We start from the raw sequence: 27,601 nt of genomic DNA on the forward strand, positions 1-27,601 counted from the left end.
TTGGTAGCCACTTGCTGTGTATGGCCGTGTTGTATTTGCTTGTTGTCCCTTCTTGGTTATATCAAATATCATTCAAGCCGGAAAACAAAAGGATACAACAGTACTAACAAATTATCAGCAACACTTAAAAAAACAGCAACAAATTTCAAGCTGAGCGTGAGTAACTAGGATCCCCAGAGCCTTACAACATCAGTAATGCTTCCCTTAATTCACATTTCTTCAGAAATTGATAAAAATCACCGCGTAATGCTAGAAAATGCTACATTTCAATTACATTTGTAAGGTTTAATGAATTTTAAACGCATTGTTTGATTTTTAAGCAATCTATAATCGTGAATACTAAAAATTCAAATAATTATACGACGCTTCGAATTAAAGCTGAGTTTGACAAGTGTCGAAAGCTAGCGCTCTTAAAATAGAAACTCGAAATGAATAACATTATTTGTATATATTTTTAAACCAAATTTTAATAAACTTACCTTTCCCAATGGAACGCCAGAAAGTTCACTGTCACTTTTGATTTTGTTTCACGGGATGCCTTGGTTTTCATTTTAATACAAAATTTATAAGCAAATTTATCGTCTTTTCTAAATTACTGTTATTTTTCTCAACGCTGAGCTCAATTTCAGAACCCAAACTATCAAAAAGGACATTTTTAGTGGAGCTGTCAATTTTTTATTTATCTTAATGTGTTTTCGGTTTAAAGAATTAGAGCTTAATGAATCAGTAAATTCATCTTCAAGTTTTAGTTTCTTTCCAGTTTTTAAAATATTAAATTAAAGAGTCACAAACCGTGTATTTGAGTTTGAGCAACAAATTGATCTGCTATTTTATTTAAGATCAAAAACGAATCAATTTTGTTCCCCAAAGAAATCCAATAAAGGGGAATCGTAGCTTAACATAATAAAAAAATAGTCTTTACTTAAATGCTTAATTAAAAGGTTTTATTTCATGCAAAAACAAAAATGTATCATTTGAAGCTGATAATAAAATTGATTCCCTTGGATGGAAGGCCACATCGTTAATACTGCTATTGTGTCCAGGTAGATCGTAAATAACTTCACCACTATCTGAATCCCAAACAAAGACATCTAGCTCTGATGTGCCAGCTGATATCTGTTTAAAAAGGTAGATATCATCATTTAGTTCTAAAGCAAACATTAAAATAGATAAAAATATCTTACCATAGATCCGTCGTGAGACCAATTACATCGCAATAGATTTTCAGCTCCAACTTGATTTGATGGAAACCAACGAACAGCTCTGTCTAGAGGCGTATAGGGACCAACATCCCAAACCCGCAGAGTATTATCTGTTGAATGTGAAAGCAAATAGCCACCACATGGTGACAAAGAAACTCCAGTAATTTTACCCGTGTGACCCATCAAAACATGGAGAATCTCTTTCTTTCGAAGATCCCAGATTTTTACACCAGCATCGCATCCTCCCGAAAAAATGTACTCTCCAGTTTCACTAAAGGAACATGCCGTAACCTTCTTGTTTCCTTCGCTTTCAAGTGTCAATGTACACTTTTGCTCACGTGTGTCCCAAATTCGAATTGTACCATCATTCGATCCTGAACAGAGTAAAGGATAACCGATTTTTGTTCCCTGCATGCAGTTGACTTCTTTAGTGTGACCCTCGAAGGTGGCTTTGCGTGTTCCTCCAAAAGTATCCCAAACGCCTAGAGTCCCATCGGCAGAGCACGAGTAAACATCAAAACCATCTCTGGAGAAATGTGTTTCCATCACCGGACCTGTGTGTCCTTCCATTACCATCATCTTCGTAAATGTTCCATAAATATCACAAATGTCTACAAAAATTTAAAAACAAATTGAAGCAATATTTAAGGATTTAAAAAGTTCAACTCTTACGTATTAGGCCTTCACGATTCGATGATAGAATATATTTTCCCGATGGGTGGAATTCACAAGATAAAACTTCACTTTTATGATTTTCAATTCGAACCATGGGGGCTTTGAGAGTTGACATCGCTGGTTCCCCCAAAGGATTGAAGTGTGTGCGTTTTTGTGTTTGCATTCTTGTTTTACTTTGTAATATTCCGTTGGGCGCCATTTTCTTAGATTTTTATTCGTGGTTTTTTTTTAAAAGCACAGCAATTTTAGAAGAAGCTGTTAACGTAATCAACTGAACTCGACGATTGAATAATGATGAACCATCATCTTCGGTATTTATAAATAAAAAGTTAGTTTTTATTCCTTTGGGTTTACCTGAGTGATAATCAGTTTTATGACACGTATTTTACCTGAAAATACAATTTGCTAATTACCTTTGCTATTTTGAATTATTGGCAATAAAATATATACCTTCATGCAGTTGGACTATTTTAAAGTAGGTATTTCTTGAAATATAATTAACTTTAGTAATTATAATATAATAGGTAATATCGTCAAAATTGTCCAGGTACATAATTATGATTGTAAATATTTTATATGATTTTTTGTGAAAGGTATAATGGTCAGAAAAGTTTTTAAAGAAAATAAAAATACTGAAACCATTGGGTTTTTTCTCTATGTGAAAATTTTATTTGAAGAGTTCAAAATTTTTCTTTATTTACATTTATCCCATTTTTATTTTTCATTCGCCAAGCTTGATTTTAGTTTTGTTTGTATTCCTTTGGGAACGAAATTTGCTCGATTTTTATCTTAAAAGAAAAATCAGACAATTTCTTACACAAACCCAAATATAGTATTCATTTAATTTAAATCTATTCGGTCTGCGATTTCTGTAATTCACGTTATTTGATTTTGAAAATTGAAAAAAAAAAAATCAAATTTATAGATGAATTTATTGATATGTTAAGCTCTTATTCTTTCAAGCGAACACACATTATGATAGTTACAAATTTGACAGCTACACCAAAATGTTATTTTTGACAGTTTGTGCTCTGTGAAAAAAAATGACAGTTCTAATTTATAAATGACAAGAGATTTGGTTACGAATTTTTAAGTAAACTTAAACCAATACCTTTATCTTGTGAAACAAAAACGAAGTGGCAGTGAAAGCTTTCTTTAAAATGAAAGGTGAAGAGAACAATGATCAAAACGAGCCAATTTCATTCCAAAGCAAACTCATTTGTTATTTTGTATATTTAATTGTTTATAGTGTTTTTTCCAACATACATACATACATGTGGATGTATTTGGAAATTAATAATATTTGATTTATGTGAAATAAATCATCACCTCCAATTTCAGAATCGTCAAAATAAACATGTGTTCTGTTGGAATCCCAGATCGGATATTCTAGGTTACCAAATGAAAATGTCAGGGTTCGAGGTAAAAAAATAGCATCAGCATATCATCAAAAATAGATAAATTAACAATCGTCTTTCATTCGTAACGTATTACAAAAAAACAACAATTTTATTTGTTGAAATTTAAGTATAAATCCGAACTTTCTAGCGCTTCATTGTTAAAGTGTCAAATAATTTGAAACAATCCATTACTCAGCTTGGAAGATAAGTTAAAAGTGTAGAGTTGTCAAAATGACTTGGGAGAAAATAATGATTTTAAAAGTAATTCGTCATCTAAAGCGAACTACAAAATTTCATTACATAATAAGCCAATGATTTTCATAGATTCATCCTTTTGTTAAAAAAAACTTAACACTAAAAGACCAAAAACCTTAATCAGTTAAGGAAATCAAATACAGTTTGAGCAGTTTGAGTTTTTTCAAAACTAAAAATAAACATCAAAAGAAAGGTATTTTAATGCTCTACCCCCAACTGCAAACCAAGAAGTTCTGCGCGCTCTCGTTTCAGAAAAATTTGTCAAAAAGTAAAATTACAGAATTTTGACGCAGCCCATCAGAAAATATCTTTCGATTGGTCTATTTCCTTAACCAAGCTTCCAAACAAGATGCGGCTTTCACCACGAGACAGAGCATCGACCCACCTATCAATTGATGCATAAATCTCAAAAATGACTTTTTTCCAGTTTTTCGAAAAAATCGTGGCCTAACCTATTGCCGAAAAAAGGATTATTTTCAAAACCATTTCGCACCCAATCGAGATACACATCAACATAATTTCGACCCAGCCCATCACAAATCATCGTTCGCTTGGTCTGTTTCCTTAGCTAAGCCTTGAAACAGGATGCAGTTTTCACTTTAATATAGAAATTGCTAACCAGTTGATTTAACAAGTTTGACATTTATATTTCAACTTGTGTTTTGGTCTTTAAAATAGCAACAAAACTGAGAAGAAAGTTCTAGCGTCAGCGTTGAATGAACACATTAGCATGGCAATTTCTATTGATCTTTGAATTGTCATTTCGTTTTCGAAATCTGCCATAGTAAACCTGAACTTGGTACTACATTTTTTTTTAAATTAAAGATAAACATAAAGCGAACTATTTTTTTTAATTTCAATTGTTTTGTCATAATCGAAAATATCATAGAAATTTGCTGAATTCTGCCATTGAAACCTTAACCTAGTTGAACTCACTCACTGAACATTATCTGTCAAAATTCTATTGCTTATATTTTGCTCAATTTTTTGATATAAAGTAAAACAATAAATTAAATCAAAACAAATCGTTTTTATTTTATTTAAAATTCCATTACTAAAACGCAAATGCAGACAATAAAATGAAAATTCTATGTGAAACTCAAGTATTCAATCGTCAGACAAATTTCAATAAAACCAAAGCAGCTAAAGCAACCATAGCAATAGGATTCCATCCCACCAAAAAGGAAAAAACTCTAGAAATAATACATTTTACTCCACAAAATAAGAACGGAGTTCGCTATAAAGTAAGCGATAATATTGAGAATATGTTCACAAAGTTCATAAACGATGGCAAGGCCACAATATCATTTAAAACCCCACCCGAGAATCTCATGATCAAATGTGACCCAATCCAACTAAAGTCATTTTTGCAGACCTTGAAATTAGGACTGCAGGGGAAATCATCTGTGAATTTGAAAAGCAATATAGCAGCTGCCACTGCAATTCCTGTGAAATCGCAGCCTCTGATGAAGATGGTAGTAACTAAGAGGGCAGAATATCCTTTGAAAGGATTTCCCAGATCTCTCAAAACACTCACAGTGAATGGAATAGGCCTGCACAAAGTTACATTCGAGATTTGTGGACTCACCAATCTGACAGTTCTTAAACTAAATGATAACAGTATTAAAACCATTCCCAAGGAGTTCGGAAGACTACGACTAGTAGAACTCGATCTGTCGAATAATGCTCTCGGTGATGATACAAATTTTTGCTGGTTAATGGGCTCTGATTTGAAACGCACGCTTTACGAACTTGATCTAAGCAACAACAAGCTACAGTATTTCCCAATTGAACTCATAAAATTGGAGAACCTTGTCACACTGAAACTCAACAATAATTCAATCAAAAAAATTCCCTTCGGCATAAGGGGCATGAAAAATCTTCGCTATCTGCATTTGTCCACCAATAAACTGGAATCGTTGCCTTCCTCAATTGACGAAGTGAGACTGGAATTATTAGATGTCTGGGAAAATAACTTCCAACCCATATGTGAAAAGACTGTCGAAGGCCGTCTAGCCACCACAAACAACCCACAACCTTTGTGGCTAAGTGCAGCTCATGTTGTTTCTAACTCCCGGTTCCCGTTCAGCCCGAGAACTCTTCCATCGATTTTAGTCGATCTAATCTCACAAAGTCCTAAATGTTTTTGTGGAAAATTGTGCTATGGTGAGCCGGTATGGGAGCGCGCTATCGAAGCAACTCTGGATAACATCAAGCAATTGGTGTTCAGTCGTGATCGTCTGATTTATGCAGACATTGTTGTTTGTAGCGCTCTATGTGCTTCGAAGAAAGCGATTTTTTAGGTTTTAAGAAAGTTACACATTTTTTTAGTTTATTTAAATTATTTAAGCTGTTAGATTTCATATCAAAAATTATTGTGAAATAAATATAAAATTAGGATTTGTTATAAAATGAAAAAGTTGTGTTATTTTCTTAGTCTCATAAAATAGATTCAGGGCTGTTGAACGTTAAGGATGAACTAAGGTATGTAAACTCCTTGTGTTATTTTACCACAAACCCCCATCTTAGAAGATTCGTTTATAAAGAAAATTGAGGGCTTGTTTTTCACAGTGAATTAACATTTTATAACAACTTTTAGTGGCTTTGGTTTAATGACGTTATTCAGTTTAAGTCATGTGACAATCTTTATCCATAACCAATTTCTCAAATTATAAAATATTTTAAACTAATGTGTAATGAGTGCATTTAAGCATAAACGATCTGGAAAAATTTGATTTTATAAAGATGACACAATGTAAGCAAACTTATATTAAATATTGCCACAGGATTCGAAACTAAAGTTATCTTTTGTTACGATATGCCATTCTTAGTTAGAATCTTTTGTAAATTCTGTGAGGTTTTTAAAATACATATGACCAATTCAAAATTATCCACATTTCTTGTGGAAAACATTTACGTACTTAGATAAATGTATGTCTCCATAATGTTTATAATAGAAATTTTTATATAAATAAATTTAAAATATAGAGGAATCAATTAATTTTGAATTTATTTGTTTCTATTTTTATTTTATTTTTGATAATCAAATCATTTTATTTTTTTTCCGTCAACATTAAAAACAACCCACTTCTACATGTCTCTGGCAACATATTTTTGATTTTTAAAATTTAATGTAAATAGAAATACATTTTTCAACATAAATGTTATATCATGTGCGATAGTGTTGTAGACTTAATTTAAGAGCTACACTTTGTTCTAAAAATAACATCAATTAGTAAAACATCAACATCGAATGTTGTTGTCCCATGATTAATTATTTTTAAAACTCAATAAACAAAATAAAAATGGTCCTTTTTATTTTAAAATTTATATTGATTTTTAAATTTACAGTATTGTCAACTATTCTCATTAATACAATATAATTGGAAAAAAGTAATATGTTTTAAAAATTCAAGTGTACAAATAATTATTCATTCATAAATAAATAATTATTCATTCAAAAACAAGCAGAGAAAAAAGATGTCCAACAAAACTAATTATTTGATGGTCACGCAATGCTGAAGGCAGTCAAAACAAAGTTGGTTTAAGGAGAATGTACAAAATTGTATTCAGTTTTGACCGAGATATATTTAATGTAAAAAAGAAACTTCATGCTGGTGAATATCAATTTTTAATTAAGGCGCTCGTGGTATCTGATCACATTCATATTTAACGGTTAAACTTTATTTTGTTGACTAATACGAGTATTTATGTTTACTCAAGTTGTTTTTATCAAATATGTATAAATGCAGAATATTTACACAGGTGATCAACTCAATATAACTGGGTTATACAAATGTAAGGTATTTAGGGCCATTTGCTGGAAAGAAACTAAAGTAGCTTGAGTATGACATGAGCTCTTATGTTAGAAGGGCTTTTAACAAAATATTGTATCTTAGTTTGTGTATGATCGCTTGAGGCACCTTGAATTACTAATATTTCCTTATCTTTTTTAGATTTATTACATTAACTTAAAGTATTTAAATTTAATATTTAACATTAGCACACATTTATAGAAATAAATAAAAATAAATAAAACAAAGGGATATATGTATGTATAATAACTCAACTTATCAGTGATTTCTTCAAAATTTTGAAGATCCATCAAATTATAAAGGCATTTCATTTTTAAATACAGCAGAAAAGATCCTTGGCTCGGTGTTATATAATAGACTCTACGCGTGGCTCGAATCTGAGCAAATATTAACCGAATTCCTAGCTGGCTTTAGGAAAAACTACTCGACGATTGACCAAATTTTGTCATTAATAAATATTGCTGATATCTATAAAAGTAAAGGAAAAAAGCTTTACGCTTTTTTGTGGATTTTTGAGCCTTCGATTTAATTCCCCGGGCAGCACTTTTTTACAAGCTTTATAAATATGGAATCTCGACTAAATTTATATGTATCTGTCATTAGAGCCATGTACAAAGAAAATTTCGCACGGGTTTGGGATGGAAATTCTCTTTCAGATGAGTTTGGTACGTCAATGGGCGTTAAGCAAGGATTCGTTTAAAGTACTCTTTTCTTTATTTTATACATAAATGACATAACGAATTCGGTGAAAGGTGGTATTCATAAAAGAGGAAAGAATATTCCAGGACTGATCTGCGGACGATATAGTTTTCCTAGCTGAAACTATAGTAGGGATGCAGGTAATGATAAATAGGCTTCAAATTTATTACAAAACATAGAATCTGGAAGTAAAGCTTTCCAAATAAAAAATGATGATATTCAGAAACGGTTGTGGAAGATATTCCAGGAGGGAGAAGTGGACGTTTCACGAGGAACCGATAGAAATAGGAAAAAAATACAATTATCTGGGAGTTTGGTTGCATTTAACTTGAATCTAAAAAAAACATTTACAATCCAAATTATCGGAAGCAAAGCGTGCTATGTGTTCTGTGTGGAGAAGTTGCATTCTAAGAAATAGCGTTTCGCACGTAGCTAAACACAATGTATTTCGAGCTACCGCGATTGCAATACTGTTTTACGGATCGCAAGTATGGGGCTATCGATCGTTTGAAAGTACTTTCAAGTTACCAAGTACGACGCCCAACTATATGTTACATCTTGAAACAGGAGTAGAACCCCTTTTTTTTAGACACACTTAAATTACATTTCAACTACGTGTCAATAGTTTTGGCGATGGGTGACGAAAGAATTTCGCGAATAGTAGGTACTCACACAAGCTATCAATTCTGAAGTTTCGTGTGTTAAAGAGTGGAAGAAATCGGACATTGAATGCTCAACTACTTTTTCAATATCAGCAGACGAAAGTATCGAGGTGCTTAAGTTGAATTTTGATGTCTTGCTGAAAAAAGTCTATGAGTGAAGCTGAAGCATCTATTTACAGATCTTACGACAGTAAAGTTAACCATTTCTTGAACCACAACACCTACTTCTTGGTCAAAAACAGTGCACAAAAAATCAGCTTATTACTTAAAGTAAGAGGTGAACTATCAATTTGAACTACATTCCTCACCGTCCAGAATTACCAATATTGAGCGATTTACGCAATCGCAAAGAACGCCAACATGTATTTCATTTCCTGGGAGTTGTCTAATACTCAAGGAGTTCCGAAAGCGCTATTTTGGGATAGATATATTCGGTTTAGAAGAAACGATCAACATCTTGAATGGAGAACTAGGTTGGGGCCTTCTGTATGAATACTCATTGAACGCTTTTCGCTATAGAATTATAATAGTTGAGGAAAATGTTTAAGGTTTTAAAGTTTGAAAATTATATGTCAGTCTGGTAGACGGCCTTCGGCCAAACCATCTAAAGACTTGTGTAATCTAACAATTAAGAATATATTGATTTGTTCTTGTATCATTTGAAGTCAATAAAACTAACCTAAACTAACTAACTACCTACCAGTGATTTAGTTTTGATGAAGTCTTATTACATTTATGAGGCGTAGGTTTGATATAAGGATATGTTACTCTTTGGGGTCTCCCAAATAGTTTTTTGGTAAAATTTGAACTTAACCTGATCTAGTTTAAGGTTCTTTTTGCCGGGGCTAGTTTAGATAACAAGCAAACTAAAAAATATTGAAATATGTTTAAATTATTTAAACCTATTTTAAGCTTTTTCAACAACTTTTATGATCAACACCACAACATGTAGGCGTACGATGGTTTTTAAGAACTGAAAAACCTATTTGTTTCTGTAACTTGTGGCTATTAAGAAAACTTAATGAATGAACCTAAGATTTGATGTTTGGGGACCTGTTCCTGTATTAGTCTTAACATTTCAGAAGCCAACAATAGAAATGGTAGGAGAAATGTTCTAGTAGAAAAACAAATAATTTTGAATTTAATTTGCAAATAAATAAAATCCTGCATTTCTTGAAAATAGAATCTAATTTAAAATACAAGTGTTCAACATGTGAAATTTATTTCAAAAAGTTAATGCTAACCGTCAATTTATTTATTTTTAAGTTGTTACGCGAGTAAGGCCGCAAATTCACGACACAAAATAACTGCGCAAACTGGGGTTTCAATGGTGTGAAATATGACGATGGTGTACATTTTTCTTCTAAAATAAACCTATAAATGTAATATCACGGTTAATCGGTGGTCCGAAAAATAACCCTTGCAAATCGCTGCTTCTTTGGTAGTAGTAAAGTCCCCTCTTGAGGATCTAAAACCACTATTTATAAGACACTCATCATCCCGCTATGGGTTTGAGGCCGGGATCATGTAGAGCGAATGGACATCAACGATCCAGCCAGGAAAGTCTTCGAATCCAATCCCTAAGGATGCGGCAGTAGCCGAAGACCCTGACTTCAGGTGGGAGAAGACCTTAATTGACTTGCCGTGCGAAACTGGAGACAGCTAGCTAGGGACCGAGCTGGCTGGAGACGCATGTTGGATAAGGCCAATGGCCGCCCCGGACTGTAGCGTAGGTAGGTTATCGGTAGTCCCGTCCTACCCTGAATTTAACTTTTATATATTCGCAACTTGCTTTCGTGAGTTTATTAAAATTTCACAAAACCAAAACAAAAAAAATGTAAATGTACTTAATTTTATGTCGATAAGTAAAATCTCGATTTCACGCCCTCTAAAAAGACACTCAAACAAAGTGATTCTTTATAAAACTTAAAAGTTGATAAGGCTTCCTATTCATCCATTTGTTCAATTGAACAATTATGTACTATCTTCAAAATATACTCGTAACGGCATGATAATGAATAAATAACAAGACACCTCCTTTGTCATCATCAACTTTAGTGTTTTTTTTATTTTAACCATTTTCTTGTTTTAATTTGTTTTGTAAATTACATTAGCAGTAATTGTAACTGGTCAAAATAAATTATAATAATTAGAACAACCACTTTGACGCATTTTGTATTGTTTGCATAAGCCTTATAGGTATTTGACAATCATAATTTTCCTCACACAATTTATAAAATTTGTTTTTTTTTGTTAAATTATTCTAAATTATATTTTTATTTTATTTTATTGAAAATAAATAACTAAGAAAGAAAAATATGTAAATCTATGTTGTATTTTGTTTGCTTTTGAATTAAATTACATAATTATTATAGGAAAACAACAAATACATATAATTTTTTCGTTTTTACTTAAAAAGAAAAAAATAAACCCAAACTAAAAATAATAAAATTAAACTTAAGTAAATCACAGCTTGCATAGGCAAAATAGCAGAGGAATAAATGCTCCGATAGCGATGAACACAGGCAGCATCACCGACGAATCATCCATTGTATAGGGATTGGGCTGTTTGGGTCCACTAGTTTTGCGAGATTTCAGTGATGGCTTCTCCACGATGTCTTCAATGGGGATCTCAGTCTCAAGGGGTGTGGCGCGCTCTTCCATAGCGATGGGCGGCAATCTGGGAATACTCTCGACGTCACCCTTCAACAGGGCGAACGCATTGATTTTGGGATTATCTTTGATGCCCTTCACGAATTCCAGCCGTATTCGTCCGTTTCTGATCTCGGACTCTTCTTCCTTCACGAACAATCGCTTCCGCGACACCGTGAAGAAGACGTATTCGTCGTGCGCTGTGCCCTTGCCCACCTGGTGGAATATATCCAGATCCGAGATGACGGTGTGGTCACCATTAAGTACAACGTCGAACACTTTCATATTGGGGGCATTGAAGTAGACCTCGCAGAACTTCAGTATCAGCACATACTCGCCGTCCTCGGTTACGGGGAGGTCGTAGCCGAACGTGGCAGTGTGATAGCGTTCGGTTTGGTAGAGAATCTCGTCCTGCTGTGAGACCCGTCCAATGATCAATAGCTGCCTGCCGTAGTCAGACTCGGTGCCAACTTTGCCACGCAGCGGATCCTGCTCGAAGAGAATTCCATTTTTGTCGGTGTGGCTGTCGCCACCGGCGTTGACAGCGTACACTACTCGCAGACGGTTGGTCGATTCGGCGGCACGTGTTAATTGCACTAAGAGAATCAAAGCTAATATAGCATTTTGTGCGGATCTAGTGAGGCTACTACAGGACTTTAAATTCCACGCTAGCATTATGTTTACTTTCATTTAGAAACTACATAAATTTGTACCTTTTTCGTGTTTCGTCTAATGGTATATCCGCGATAAGTTTTTGTGGGTTGGGAGTTGAATACTTTCTTTATGGAAGAAACATCTACTCGACAATTGATAGTGTTTGGCTGAGGGTGCTTGAGAGCATTATTGGTTTATATTGCACAATTAAGTGTTTGTTTTTTAATTGAAGTAGTTGATTGTTGATTGGATGTGGAAAGAAATTTGGTTATGCTATGCGTTGAAGAATAAAATGTAACTTGGTCACACAACTAATTGGAAAGAAAAAGTTGAGTTGAGAGAAGTTGACACGTAATGTGGATTTTTCTACTATCAGCTGTAAAGTGCTTGCTATGAAGTTGGTTGTGGTTAGACATATTTTATGGGCGAAAATCTATTAGTATTGGAAAATCTTGCAGTTTTGACAGATTTGACGTTTGTGACTATCCTTGGATCTACACTTCTCGTAGTTTGTTTATATAGGCTTCTTTCTTTTTTAATAATATTTATTTAATTTTATCTTTTTTAAAACAGAGAGAAGGTTAAAGTATTTCTAAGAAGACATAATGACAAAAACCAGTATGAAGTTTTTCAATCAAGGTTTAACTACATACAAACAAATAAAGTTATGATACATATACTTTGATAAAAGAGGGTTAGGGTTAATGAATTTAAAAATATTACCGGCCCGTCGACGGCACATCAATATTTTGGTTCAATGGAAAACCACATTAGAAGCTTCTTCATGCTTCAAATACTAAACTTCATCTCATAATTTGTTTGTTTTCTATTGAACATTTAGTTTTATGAAATGTTTAAACTTCTTTTTTTTTGTGCAAAGTACTCAATGTAGTCAAAGTGAATTTAAAACCAATTTTATAAAAGTCTTTTTAAACATCAAAAATGTTTTTGAAGCTATAAATAACGTCATAGTTGAAACACATCAGTATCCTCTTGGTTTCAAATTTTTCATGAGAATAGAAGTGTCATTTTTAGTTGATGGATTAAAAAGTTTGAAAGAAATTTTATGGTACTAAGCCCTGGATATGACCAGAAATTTATAAATTGTTCAAATAAAATATTTTATGTTAAAAAGCCTGCGATTTGAGAAGATGTAATTTTTTAAGCTTTTATACTTTGTCACTTGACAAATTAAAAATACGCTGTTGCTGCAAGCACAAAAAACTCTGTCCAAGAATAAATATCGAAGAACAACTCAAATGTATTTTATTTGGTTCGATTTTATTTTCTAAAGAAAAATATATAATATTAGCAATATTTCTGAACAAAAAATACAAAACTTACAATTGGTCTGATTTTAACTTCAATTTTAAACTTGCTTTTAGCAACTAAACCAAAAATTCGTCTTTCTTTTAATTATAAGCTTAAAATTTCATCGAGAAGAGATCATGCGCGCCCAATGTTTTATAATTGTTTTTTTCTTTCGTTCGAAAGGGAGACAATTATACTTGACATGACAAATTAGAATGTTGCCATTCGAAAATTTTATTTTTAAAAATAAAACTCGATGACATACGCTTTTACCAATAAATATCGCCAATAAATTTATATTATCTAGCTAAGTAGCTTATTTTGCTGCCTAGTGTTTGATTACCATTAGGTTTTTGACATCTCAAAAATTGTAAAAAATTTCAGGTTACTAAACACACATTTAAAAAAATAAAACAAATGTCAAAGAAGTGAAATGTCAGAATCGTAAAGTAAAAAGCGGCTGCAAACGCAAAGCAAAACACGTGTGATTTTTAAATTTACAAAATAAACCACACAAAAAAGTAGTTATTAAATTTATTAAATAAAAGAGTAATTTTAAAATAAATTAAATCAATAAAATGGATGAAAATGACGATAAATTAAAATTACAATACTTAGCCGGAGGAAGTTTAATTAAATTTAAACCAATCTTCTCACCAGACTCAAAGTTTGTCCAAAAATAGTTTTCTTTCCCAAAGAACTCTTCAATAATAGTTTAAATCTTTTTCAGTCTTTTGTTTGTGGTGACAGACAGAAGTGTACAAGTATTTTCTGTCTCAACGGGTCAACTCACCCATGTCCTTGAAGGAGCCAAGGACCCTCTGATTAGTTTGGAATATGATTTACTTGACAATCAAATTCTTGTTGGTTGTACTGAAGGTGGCGAAGTGATTCGTTGGAAATGGGCCACGGGAACTATCCGCAGTCGAGTTCAACTTAAGGTCAAGGGAACTGCACAATTTCATACATTTAATTTTTTAAAATTATGTCAAAATGAAATGCCCTGTGCAGTTATTACCGTCGTCAAGAATAAAAACCCTGTCCAATGTTATATTGTTAATAGTGTCGATGGAAATATCTTAAACTATCCTCTTGATTTGTTATTGAAGTAAGTTTTAACTTAAAAAATGAACTTATGAACTTTCTTATTTACATTGCTTTTAAATAGACGACAAAAACCTATTGTGGATGTGGACAAGGATAACTTTAAATACTTTGTTATCATTCAAGGACCTTTCCTGTTCTTTGTCGATTACCAAACATGGGAATGGAGAAAGTAAGTTGGTTTCTACAGTTCTGTTGCGTTTGAGTTAGAACACATTTTAATTAATTTATTTTTGTTTTAAGGTTAACCAACGAAATGAGTTGTCCCATCACATGTGTAAGGGTTCATCCCAAAGAAAAAATGATTGCCACAGGAGACGAGCAAGGAAAAATCATGATGTGGCGGAATTTCTTTAAAACCAACGACGACGTTCGAATGGTAAATATTACGGTTATAAATCCCCCTGTAAATAAGAGCGTAAACGTGTTGATGCATCTCATGTTCTTAAATTAAAGTCCTAAAAGATCTCAACGTACACAAATCCTCCAGCCCGGATGCTGACCCCACCCCCTATTATTCTAAAAAAGGTGTTCTTGAACCATGGCACAGTTATTGTGTTAGTTTTTTATTTATCCTATCCTTCGTAATGTCCGGCATTACAGTATGAAGCAATGGAGCAGCTGAGGAGCTCTTTCTAATTTGCAGTCTTATATTCCAATCAACTTACCTGCTTCGCTGAAGACAAGATACCCTCAGCTTTTCATGTTCACTTAAAGAATCACATTCCTGCTCTTAGCGCATTAAATTCTTGTTTTATAACAACATTGTTAAAAATACAATATCGTATAGAATTTAATGCTTCGGAAACTTGTTCTTATTTTACAAAATTTAACTGCGATAGACTCCGGTGGACAAGTCAACTAAAAGACTATTTATTTAGCACATAGAGAATGTTAACTTTTGATAGATCGGCTGGAACAACAAACGCCTTGGGATGTTGCAAACTCATGACGTTGACTTGCGACGTATCCCCGTGCACATTGTCCAGACAATAATGATGAAGATATCTTACAAAGTTAACATTTTAAAGAGTTCCAAGTTTCACTGTTGTAACCAAAAAGAACTCACCTTTTCAAACTTCTTACGCAGACTGTTCTTTATATGTCTGGCCTTAAAATGAATCATTTAAGGTGCTTTTTGAAATTGCCATTAAAAATGTTGCCACTTTTGAAAATTACTATTTTAAGAATCTGTTCTCGATATGCGGGTTTCTTCTACTCCTCAGGCGTGAGCTGTCTGAATATTGTTCCAAAAAAATTTCCAAAAATATAGCTTAGACTTTTTTTTTTGAGAAAATAGAAAACTGTGCAATTTTGAACACGAGTACTTCATAGAAAATCATTTCCCTCACTAAAGATTTAACCACAAAATCAATACCATGTTGCCCAATAATGTATTCGATTAATTTTATTTTTGATTTTCATTTTAGACCCTCTACCATTGGCATCATAGTCCAGTTACGAGTATAGTATTCTCTGCAACTGGTGCCTCAATGTACAGTAGTGGTCATGAGACTGTCCTTGTCAAATGGACCATTAAAAGTCCTGAACTCAAAGAATTTGTTCCAAGAATGTCATCAATTATACGTCACATCGCATCAAATGAAAATAATACAACATTTGCTGTGTCCACAGCTGATAACGGTAACAATTATTTTTAATAATAAAATTCCCAAAAACTTTTAACTAATTATTTTATCCATTTTTTTTTTGTTGTTGTAGGAATTCAAATTTTGGGTGTTGATTTTCAAACCAAATGCACTCTGCAAGATTTCACTTACACGTACGACGATAAAACAGGAAAAGACAAGTTTCCAGTTGGTTTGCGAGTGAATCCACGTAAGAACACACTTGTGCTGAATGGGAGAGTTGGTCATTTGCAATTCTATTCTGCCCACACAAAAACAATGCTCTACAATGTAAGTAAAGGAGAAGGCGGACACTTTTTTGAGGTGAATTATTTGTGTATGAATTTATTTGTAGGTTGACGTTGTGGGGCTAAATCCACTTTGCTATGAAACTGAGAAAATCCTTTATAATACCCGAGTTACCCAAGTGGCTCATAATATCGATTGGATGGCAACTGCAGAAGAATTCAACGACGAGCAGCATCTACCTGAAGTTCGTCTCAAATTTTGGCTTTACAATAAGAAACTTCAAGAGTAAGTGAACATTTTATTTTTTGTTTAAATCTCGAGTGAAAACCAATTTCTCTCTTTCGTTTAGTTATGGTTTAATAACAAGTGTAGAATTCGCCCATCAAGGCGGTATCAGGGCCATTGAATTTTCGAATCCAAATTACGTCGAGAATCTTCTGTGCGCAACAGTTGGCAATGACAACATCATTAAACTATGGTCCCTAGAATATTCAGGTGACATTCATAAAAATAAACAAATATGGTTTTGTGTGGCGCAGACAAGTTACAAGAATTTACCCTGTGAATCACTTGGATTCTGTGAAGATGGTTCATTGCTGGCAGCTGGTTTTGGAAACACCCTCTGTGTGTACAAAGCCGAGAATCTAAGCCTACTGACAGCCCTCGCGCCAGGTGGAAGTTTTGATGGTAGTTTGCGAAAGGCTCAAATACGTGTTCCTAAATTGAATAAAAACGGTTCGAAAAATGACCTCAACTCCAAGAAACAAAAAATAGTTCAATTATTTTCAAATCTCCTCCACGCCAAAGATGAGACTCTTCTGAAAGAAATAAAAAATTCAGTAAAGACAAGAAAAATTCGAGAAATTGAAACTCTTGACAATTCACAAAAACAATTATTGTACAAGAAAATTCGATCCATGAATCAATTGAATCTATTCCAGAAACTTTTACTCTATCAAAAGTTGGGAATTGCGTTTCAACTTAACGAAGAATGGCATTCAAAGATAGTTGCGTATGTGAATGATAATGTACCCAGTGCTGGAAAGACAAAAGAACTGAAGAAGCAAATTCCCTGCTTGAATTTAAAATCTCGTTTCAAAGCTAAATTCATGATTAATAAGTATGTGAAACGAGAGCAAAGCTACGATCAGAATATTGTCAATAAATTGGCTCCATTGTTGAGTTTGTTGAAGTTGGATGGTGCGAGGGCTAAGCCAGTCTTAACGAATGGAGTTGGAAATGGAGAGCCGCCAAAGGAAGAGACAGAGACACAATCGGGCGGTAGTAAACCTGTCCCACCAATGCAATCCCTCCTTACGATAAAAAAGATTCTATTTTGTTCCGGAGATTTTGCACATTTGGTTTGTTATAGTTTGTAAATTTTTAAGGGGAAACATTAAGGTAAAAAACAATTTATTTACAGGTAATTGCATGCACTGAAAATAGACTGCTCATCTGGAACCTCCTTAATCTGCGGTTGCAAACCGTTTTGAAGCTATCCACAGAACAAATAGCCATTGATTCTAAAAATAATCTAGTTGCTGTTTTCACAAAGAACAAAGAATGTGAGTTAGTTTCCAAAACATAAAAGACTAATTTTTTAATGATTTTTGTATTGATTGCAGTGCATATATTTTCTCCAAGCGACACCTTGACGCTGTATTTCAGGAAGAATATGCCACGAGTATTGGGTGCCGTTTGGCTGCCAAGGAAACAGCCCAAAGCGCAAGCTTTCTTCGTCAACTGGCAATCAAGATCGATATTGTATTTCTTGACAGATAATAATGTGAGTATTTGGGACTTAAGAAAAGTAGAAGAATTTAAGAATTAATAAAAACTCGACTATTCAATTTCATTTCGAAAGTTTAAAATAAGAATCTTAAATTATTTTAAAACTATCAAGAAATCGTCCGTAAAAGGATCTTGTTATGATAATTTTTTGTGTGACTCTTATTTTTATGTTAACTCTGAAGACAACATTTTCATTTTGTATTTGCTTCAAAAGTTCTGAGTGTAAAAAGCTCTTCTTGGGTGAAAAAACTGTTCTATTTTAAAACTTATTTATTCATTCCAGGAAATTATGTATCTCGGAGCTGATGACGACCTTAACGATAAAAAACTGACTTTTGAAAAAGAACAAAATTTTGCTCCAGTCAAATATTCGACATTTGGTACCTATGCTAAAAATCAAGTTAATACTAAACAAAATGCGGATCTTAATAATGAAGCAACGGCAATTGGTGTCCATGGAAAAGCAGCTGTGAAATCGGTATGTTCCAAAATTTCAATGCAATTTTTTTTGTTTGTATTTTATTTATTTTCATTTTTAGTTTTTGGAAATGTCCTCCCAAACAATGGCTCCATTGAGTTTACTGTGCAATGATTTCTTAAAATCAGTTATCGAATTAAATGTACCATCTGAAGCTAAAAAATCAAAAACATCTAAAAATACACAATTAAATGGTTTTTATGACTCGAGTGATAATGAAGATGATGACTATAAAACGCATAGAACTTTAATTGAGAAAGTGGGTAATATCACAAAGAAAGAGAATGACAATACAAATTTGTTAAGTGAAGAATATTTACATAAAATTGCTGCTGAAACGATAGAAATAGATTTTTAATATTAAAAAACAACAACAAAAACAACAATATTAAATTAAGAATCCAGTTGAAGAGTGACGAATGGAAATGTGTACAAATGTTATTTTTTTGTTTGTATAAAGAATAAATAAATACTTATTTTTTAATAAACTAAAAACGTGTAACTTTATTTCTTAAAAAAAAAAAAAAACACTTAACATATCATCGTGGGATCAAAGGTAAAACTCACAAAGTGCAAATAATATTGTAAAATAAAAATAAGATCGAAATCGAAAAATGGATTATAAAATGAGATTTGCAAAACGTCTTTAATGGCTCATGAAAGCTTTTATTGATTTTATTTAAATGATTTGGAAGTGTTTTAAAATTGATTGAAATTAATAAAACTACTAATTTTTAAATTCGATTAGACTCAAATTTGCAAAGAATTACATTTGATCGAGATAGATTAGCACCTGCCTAGCGAATGTTCCTTAAGCAGGACGGCACTTGAAAAAGGGAGTTTAATTCTGAGAGAAGTCGAAACATAACTCGTACAAAACAAAATTGGGCTTAAACCGAAAAAATAATTTGTTTTCTTATAACGTATAGACATTTTCACTCTTAATATTTTGGCCCGAAAATATTGAGATGCCCTTTATCAAATTGTTGAAAGATTCCCTCTTTCAGATGGCGTGAAGATTGGAGGAGTCAATTAAACTCTATACAATTAATTGGTTGAAAGTGCTCTAGGGTATTGTATTTTAAAAAATTCTCCATCTTCAGGATATTGAAACATCGTTAACATTGATCGATCTTTTCGTTTTCAAGATTCTAGTCATTCTGAATTTCTAATTTCAATGCTTTGTTTCAAGATTTGGTCTTTTAGATTTAATGGTTAACTCTATTTAATCATTTTTTTTTTAATTCAGTAGTTGAGTTTTTACTAAAGATATTTGTGCAGGTATTGACTGATATGTCCCTCAACATCGTAGAAATGAGTCTTTTAATTTTTAAAATGCTTGAATCTAATTGTGAAAAAAAGATTACTTTGCTTATTTAGCCTGTTTTACCTTTGAACCGACGCAATCGATGCGCATTTATAATACTTTAACAATTTAAAACTAAAAATTTTCGAACAATTGTTGATATCGTAAACTTCTCTTTTGTAATCTTCTGCGAGGAATTAATCCAGCGTGTGATAGGACCGAATAAATTTGAGAACGTGGAATTTTTTCAGCTTGTCTTTCGTAAACCTGCAATTAAAAATTTAAAGTTTTCAATAAGAGTATCACCTCAAAAAATATTTCATCCAAGAACATTTTTTTTCACTTTTCCCCAACTACAAATTTTAACCGCAAAATGTTTGATTTTCAAAAGATTCCTTCATTTCTTTCTAAATTTAACTCATTTGAACGCTTAAGTCTGTTTGTTTCTTTAAATTTTTAGTCCAATTACTTCCCCGAAATGATACTTTTATTAATTAATTAAAAATTTTTATATTTTCGTGTGAAAAAAATTTGTTTCGTGTGAAATATTAACCGAGTAAAACTCATAATAGGGTTGTTTGTTTAATAAAATAGTTTTTTTAATTTACCAATTCTTCTCCAGGTCCTAGCCAACTTGATTCTTTAAGAGCAGCATTTATTCTTGCTGTTCTATAAAATGGATTTTTGAAATCATTTGAAAGCGTTTGTTCGTAGGCATCATTTTGTAATACTGCTCTATGTTGGATCTGTGCGAAAGTTCCAACGAGTAATATGCAGAGTGTAATTAAACATTTTAGTAACCTGAAAGGAGAAAATTTTAAACAAAAATGTAATTTTGGTTAATAAATAACCCGTGGGTTTTTTCGAATAAGATTGTTCAAAATATCCCTTGCAATTTGTTTATATCGGGAATTAAGGTATAAAGGGGGTGGTATTTTGAAGGTGTGATTTTTTGACGGATCATTTTTTTAACTTCATGATGATTATTATTTTCGTAAATCTAGTTTTTTAGGTTAACAGACAAATTGAAGGACGTTTTCGTCTCCTTTTGTCGGATCATTCTACGAGTTGTCCTCTACGTTTATTTTAATGTGATCTAAATCGACTGAAAAAAATAATTTATACTATCAAATATGTACCAGAAAGACCTACAGAGTTTCGTTACTTAATATTTTACAATTTTACAAAGTAGTTTCTTAAAGGTTTGTTGTTTATCGTTTAAAAAAGGAAATTCCAAGCTCTTTGGAAGCAACATTGGAATATAGTTAATGGGCAGGATCAGACAACATAAGGGGCTTCATTTGCAGTCAACTTCATTCTTTGATCGTAAGTTTTGACGGCTCCCGGAAATTACGCCAGAATTTTTTTTGGAAAAACGCCAGAAATTGCTTCATACAAAATTCTGGCTTTTATTCCTAGGACAAAATTCCAAATTTTTCTTGGAAAATTTCAGGCATTTCAGGCGTTTTTTCCATTTACAGAAATGGAAAAAAGGCAAAAAAAAAAACATTTGGATCCAGAAATAAAATTTCTTGCGGTTTTTTCCTTTTCATGTTTAGGAAAAAACGCCAGAAAACTGTATTTTGTATAAATTGTTGTAATAAATAAACAGTTTTACTACACATTCTTTGCCTCTATGATCTATTGTAAGAATTATTGTTTAGTTGCTTTCGCGAATTCATCATTGACACTTGACGTTGTGAAAAAAACATGCAAAGTTATGAGTACGAAATTGTCTGCTGTCCATGCTGCCGGGATATCGTAGCAGTCACTTTGCAAGTTTACATTTAGTAAAAATATTTTGTTTTTGTCTATTTTGTTAAATAAATTGTTACAAATACAAAAAATTATTGAAAACTTTAGTAATTTTTTGCGTGGCAGCCACGCCGTAACCGCGCAGGTCCACGCCGCGCCCGCAACACCATGGCCACGCCGGGCCCGTGACCGCCCCCCCTCCAGATGCATGGCAGGGGCTGTTTTTTCCTGTTGTAATAAAATGTCTACAATATTGTACAAGTAGCGACTTTTAAAATGCAAAACATTGTCTGGCTTTTTTTTTCCAAATTGATATTAGGAAATTAGGCCAGAATATATCAATTGGTATTCTGGCCTGATTTCCATTTTGGTTTCTGGTTTTTTTTCCATTTCTGTCTGGCACAATTTCCAATGTTTCTGGCTTATTTTCCACAAAAAATTCTGCTTTTTTTTCCAAAAAAAAATCTGGCGTAATTTCTGGGAGCCGTTTTGACCAAGGCAACTAGTTAGTTTTTCAAGTGCCATGCATTTCAAATTCAGAACTGTACTTCACAAACTATACCTACTCTAAGTTCATAGTACACAAACTACCAAAAACATCAATGTCTACAAAACACTCTTCAGGCAAGCTACAAGTCTATAACCATTTGTATTTTGTATTGTAAGGAAATATTGTATTGTTAAAAATTATTTCTATTACCAAATTGACAACGAACACTTTTACACAAGGCATTAAATGAAGTTGTGTGGAAAATATATAAATCAAAGAGTAATAAAGTTCAGCTTTCAGCTGAATGAAAAAACAGTATCAATTGTCATTTTGACAAAACTAGACTTGACTTGATAGTTAGGGAGATTTTTCTTGACTAACTTTCCAGTCAACTTTCCATTAAAGTTGCCTTAATTGGAAGGCAATTTTTTAGCAGCTGGCCAATCAGATGCTAGAAAATCCCTTATGTCGGCTGAACCTGCCCAATGTTTTAAATTTTGTTCTATGACAAATTGTATTCCCGGAAAGGCCCTAATTAAAATTTCTTTAAACTGATATTCTTACAACTACGATCTGCTTTTTCAATTAGAGAAAAAAAAACTCACTTGGTATTAACGATGTTAGTTCAGATGTTGTGAGTAGGTGTAAAATGTAAATAAAAATCAAATAATCTAATCTAATTAATGACTAATTAAAGATATCAAAAAACTAAAAAAAGTGAAAGTCCTTGGTTAAAATTCGTTGCATTGTTTTGATAATAAACACAAATGAGACGCCTTCATTGAGAATTATTTGCTCCTCATTTTTGCTTTTATCTGCATAGCCAAATTAAATATATGTACCTATATGAATATAATAGATATGTATCTTAATTGTTGCGGAAATCAATGAGACAACAACCAAACTTGTTTGCATCTCATTATGTAATATATACGAAACTAAAAAAAACTTTAAGTTATCAACCAGTTTCTTTGGCCACAGCTGTTCAAAGATTTACTTACTTAAACTTGTTGCCGGTACCGGTACAAGTTATCCTGAATTTCAGATATGCATGCATAATAAACTGCACTGCAGCTGAATGCTTTATAGAAGAAGAGAGGTATTCTGTTGCGTGTTTTTAAAAAGACGTCTTGTTTTTTGTTGGATTCTTCAACAATCAAAGTTAGAATAATTTACATTGATTTGAAAAAATATTAAAAATAAAATCGCTTTTATAAGCGTCATTTTTACGGTTTCGTATTTGCTTAAAAGCTCAAATATGCAGTCCAATACTATAAGGCAAAAAAACGTATAACATCGGAATTAGAAATAGTAAGGTGGAAATTTCTTTATACCTTTATTTTGAAGGTACCAAAATGAAGGTATAAACAAATTTCCACCTTACTATTTCTAATTAAACATTGTATAAAAAGTTCAACCCAAGTCACTTGTTCGATTGACTTCAAATTTTTAAATTATGGTGTTAAGCTGATTCGCGTTAGGCAATTTTTCATTTTTGAAGATTCAAAAAAAACAGTACTCCCCATATTTTTTGGTAAAAAATCGAAAATTCGAATTTTCCCCAAAACGAACCGATAGATTTATTTAATGTTCTATAATTTTTAAAATTTGTTTCTTTCAATAAAATAAAAATATGTTTGTATTGTTTCAGAAGGTACTCCTATAGAATCATTTTTTCTCAAGAACTAATCAACCTATTTTAACCATTTTTTTTTTCTGCACGAGTTCTTATACTGTTATAATAATATTTGATGATCAAAAATTTCATTGTTCTTTCATAATATTTAAAAAAAAATTAAGCATTTTTTTTTGAAATTCGATATCTCGAAAATGAGTCATAATTTTTTACGAAATTGAAATGCATAACGTATCATTTTTAAAAGAAAGAATATTAACGACCCCAGAATTCAAAAATGAATACAAAACTACTTAATGTAAATTGCAACTACTTTTTTTCCACAACCACAGCGTAAATAACGTCCATGCTTACAAAACATTGTTTTAAGTAGATCATCTGGAGCAAGTGATCCATTTTTAAGCACTCAGACCTGTTAGTGGGGTTTTTTAAATCATGTCTGTATGAAGATTAATAAATATCGTACAAAATAAAAAAATATTGTAACCGATTTAAAAAGAAAGAAAATTATGAAAAGTAAAAAAACTAAATAAAAACAAAAATAATTTTCAATATTTATCTTTGGTTCGTTTCGAAAAGGTACTAATAGTCTAAGAACTAGATACAAAAAAGTCAGGTCAATTACAAAGTTTTCTAAAACATATAAGGTCTCGGAGTATGGGTCTGCTTGTCGTGATGAATTAGTGAAAATTGGACTTTAATATTCAAACATGCACGTAGCAATGCCGGAGCGTGAAATTATACCCTTAACATTCTAGTTTTTGAAAATAAATTCAATTGAAATCCTAATGGGATGTGGTGCTTATCGTTCGAGGATTAGACAACCAGTTAAAATCTTACTCATTTCAAAGTATTTTTTTTTTAATAATTGACATTTTTCAATCAAAAATTTAGTTAAACAAATTTTGAGCGCTGCTGGTATAATGCGTTTTTCGAGACTTTTTGCGGTCCATAACATTCGATGATGATAAGAGATTTGTTGTACATTTCCAGCTTACTATCCCTCTTTCTGAGATTGTTCCTTTTGCCTTATTTTACTATACTATAGCATTATCTATCGTTAGCATTAAATATTCAAGGAAGATATATTAATTTTAGGGAACTTTAAATGACAGCTGAGTTTGACAGATATCAAACGTCAGCGTTATACCAACTTAAAACCACGAAATGAATGACCCCATACATCAAAAACACTACACACTTTTTCAAATTAAATTTTATCAAATTTTACTTGAAGATAAACTTTTCAAAATATTGTTTAACTCATCCCAAGTCAATATTTGTATCTGGCAATGCTATTTAATAAAATCTTAAAAACATATCATTAAAAAATAAACAATTCTTAAGTTTAAATCAAACCGAATTGTGTAAATTTGTAAAGAGTTTTATTTTATTAAATTGCTTCACTATTGAAGGTAGTGTATACAATTTACTAATTAAATATATAATACTGATTAAATATATGTAATTAAATTAGGGACTGAAGAGATTCGATAAAAGGCCTAGTTAATGACGGTGTAGGACTGGCCTATGTGGAATTTTAATACAAAGTCATGTGCTGTAGCCCGTGAAGTAAGACCTACTTATAGGCGTCTAATTAATGAAAAGAAAACTAAATAAACCTTAGAACCTTAAAAACATAAACAATTTTCCTTTCCACGAGTACTTTTTTTTGAGAGAAACAAATCTTATTTATTTTATTTTCATGAAATGATGATCTGTCAACATTATAAATTTCCGATTACACTTTTGTCGGTTACTTTTGAATGATTTTTTATCAACTGATATTTCACAATAACAACATGAACGAAGGTACTTTAGGAGTACTTAACATGAGCTCTCGCATTGTATACGATTTCAATAGCCACACAATCCAAGCTGACCATGATCTTTAAAAAATAGAACTAAAAACCACAGTGTGATGGTGTCATAAAACTTACATTTTCTTATAGTTTTAAAAATGTTTTTCTTTTCTAGACAAATTAAAAACAAGAGAAATAAAATCAAATTGAATTTTCAAAACACACCGCACTTTAAACCCTACGCACTTCAAATTAAACTGTTTATGATGATGATGGTAAATAAAATTTATTGTTGACTATTTTAATGCATTCATGCGATTACTCTTTACTTTACTTACTATACTACTGAATTAATTTTTGGACAGTGGACAGACAAAATACTTTCAACAACCTTAACCCCACTCAGGTATGTTTTCATAATCGTCATATTATACCCATACCATAGTCTGGGGGCCTCTGTAGACATCACTTTAGCCAGAGTTTAATGTGTATAGTTGAAGTAGCCATAGCCATAGCCAGTTTTGGGTTGGGGTTTTTGGAGATTTCTTACAAGTGCGGCCAAAACAGGCCTTGGCCAAAACGTATAAAATAAGTGTTTTTTTTCTCCGGCTGTTGTTGTTTATATGAATGCACGTATCATTGTAACTGCCAACGCCACCGCCACTGCCACCGCCATTGCCGACGATTTGGATTGATGCACTGAAGTTATTTATATAGAAAATTAAACTAAATTACCAAAGATGTTTTATTTTACTTTTACGTACCGAATGTGAATGGTGATTATTATATTTAATTTACTAACTTTTAAAACAATTCTACGAGTATCAATATCAAAATATGAAAATAATTAGGCTGTGAAAATTTCGGTACTTTCTATCGTACTGTACAAAATATTCAGTAAAATGAGATTTGAAAATATTTCCATAATTAAAAAAATAGTTTTTATTACATTTATCTAAACAAATCTCCAAAATGTGATTTTTAACTTCCCATAAGAAGTTATTGTAATGGGTCCGATTTGTCAAATTGAAAATTTTGACATTTCTCGAGGTCCCTAGAGTCGAAATAAAAGATTTTTAGAAAGATTTCTGTGCGTGCGTGTGTACGTTTATACGTCAGTACGTCCGTACGTTCGCGAAGTTTTTGTTCGTTGTCCATAGCTCAAGAAGAAGAGATATCCATTTCAAATAAATTTTGTTATACAGATAATAATGCAGAAAGATGCAGAAAGGGCTTCAAGAAAATTGCGTGGGTAGTTTTTTTACCATAGCAGTTGAAAAAAAGGTGAACATTTTGGTTAACCCTAAATATCTTACGAACCAAAAACGCTAGAGACTTGAATTTAATTTTATATAATATATTGTAACGTGATATCAAAGAAGTATATTTTTTGAAAAAAATCCATTTAACGGTTTTTTTTATAAATCAAAAAAAATTAGGACCAAAATATGATTTCAGCTCCAAAACAATTTTGTGCAACGAAGAATAATGTTTTTTACATCTGATAAAATTTTTAGAAAAATCGAATTGACAGTTTTTTTTATAAAAAATAAAAATCTAAAAAAAACATTACTCAAAGTTGGTAAAAATTGAATATTGATTCAAATATCTTTTCAAAAACTTGAAATTAAGGCTTCAAACTTATTTTATCTTTTGAAAAAAATTGTTTTCAACATTCTGAAAAATGTTGAGAAAAATCTAATTGACAGTTTTTTTTACAAAAAATAAAAACGGACAAAAACTGAAGAAAAGTTGGTAAAAAATGATTTTCGACTGAAATATCTTTTCAAAAATTTGAGATAAGAGCTTTTAACTAATTTTTACTTATAAGAAATATTGTTTTCAACATTAGGACAAATTTTGAGAAAAATCGAATTGACAGTTTTTTTTACAAAAAATAAAAACCTAAAAAAAATGTATAAAAGTTGTTAAAAAATAAATTTTCGACTCAAATTTCATTTTCAAAAATTGTAAACATTGGCTTTAATTTACTTTTATCTTTCAAAAAATGTTGTTGTTTACATTCAGTAAAATTTT

General features: G+C 31.9%; 5 protein-coding genes across 5 annotated transcripts; 2 read left to right on the forward strand and 3 right to left on the reverse strand.

Moving 5' to 3' along the window:
• Positions 1–923: 923 nt before the first annotated feature.
• Positions 924–2,097, reverse strand: LOC129952601 (U5 small nuclear ribonucleoprotein 40 kDa protein-like). Its single transcript, XM_056065274.1, has 3 exons — positions 1,875–2,097; positions 1,185–1,813; positions 924–1,116 (listed from the first exon to the last, which is right to left on the reverse strand). The coding sequence occupies exons 1-3, from the start codon at positions 2,074–2,076 to the stop codon at positions 931–933; spliced, it is 1,017 nt and encodes a 338-aa protein (XP_055921249.1). The 5' UTR covers positions 2,077–2,097; the 3' UTR covers positions 924–930.
• Positions 2,098–4,485: 2,388 nt separating this feature from the next.
• LOC129949803 (leucine-rich repeat protein 1) lies at positions 4,486–5,963 on the forward strand. Its single transcript, XM_056061452.1, has one exon. It carries the CDS (start codon positions 4,612–4,614, stop codon positions 5,833–5,835), a length of 1,224 nt encoding a protein of 407 aa, XP_055917427.1. The 5' UTR covers positions 4,486–4,611; the 3' UTR covers positions 5,836–5,963.
• A 4,780-nt stretch (positions 5,964–10,743) lies between these two features.
• LOC129951876 (malectin) lies at positions 10,744–12,391 on the reverse strand. The gene has a single exon (XM_056064225.1). It carries the CDS (start codon positions 12,048–12,050, stop codon positions 11,175–11,177), a length of 876 nt encoding a protein of 291 aa, XP_055920200.1. The 5' UTR covers positions 12,051–12,391; the 3' UTR covers positions 10,744–11,174.
• A 1,389-nt stretch (positions 12,392–13,780) lies between these two features.
• Positions 13,781–19,070, forward strand: LOC129952122 (WD repeat-containing protein 75). Its single transcript, XM_056064566.1, has 12 exons — positions 13,781–13,992; positions 14,056–14,433; positions 14,494–14,601; positions 14,673–14,808; positions 15,860–16,073; positions 16,152–16,348; positions 16,413–16,591; positions 16,656–17,667; positions 17,730–17,871; positions 17,932–18,092; positions 18,381–18,575; positions 18,637–19,070. Exons 1-12 carry the CDS (start codon positions 13,904–13,906, stop codon positions 18,931–18,933), a joined length of 3,108 nt encoding a protein of 1,035 aa, XP_055920541.1. The 5' UTR covers positions 13,781–13,903; the 3' UTR covers positions 18,934–19,070.
• Positions 19,071–19,361: 291 nt separating this feature from the next.
• LOC129950721 (uncharacterized) lies at positions 19,362–23,183 on the reverse strand. The gene is made up of 3 exons (XM_056062644.1): positions 23,128–23,183; positions 20,490–20,682; positions 19,362–20,148 (listed from the first exon to the last, which is right to left on the reverse strand). The coding sequence occupies exons 1-3, from the start codon at positions 23,181–23,183 to the stop codon at positions 20,017–20,019; spliced, it is 381 nt and encodes a 126-aa protein (XP_055918619.1). The 3' UTR covers positions 19,362–20,016.
• Positions 23,184–27,601: the final 4,418 nt, after the last annotated feature.

Source organism: Eupeodes corollae, chromosome 3 (genome assembly GCF_945859685.1).
Source record: "Eupeodes corollae chromosome 3, idEupCoro1.1, whole genome shotgun sequence".
Taxonomy (NCBI): domain Eukaryota; kingdom Metazoa; phylum Arthropoda; class Insecta; order Diptera; family Syrphidae; genus Eupeodes; species Eupeodes corollae.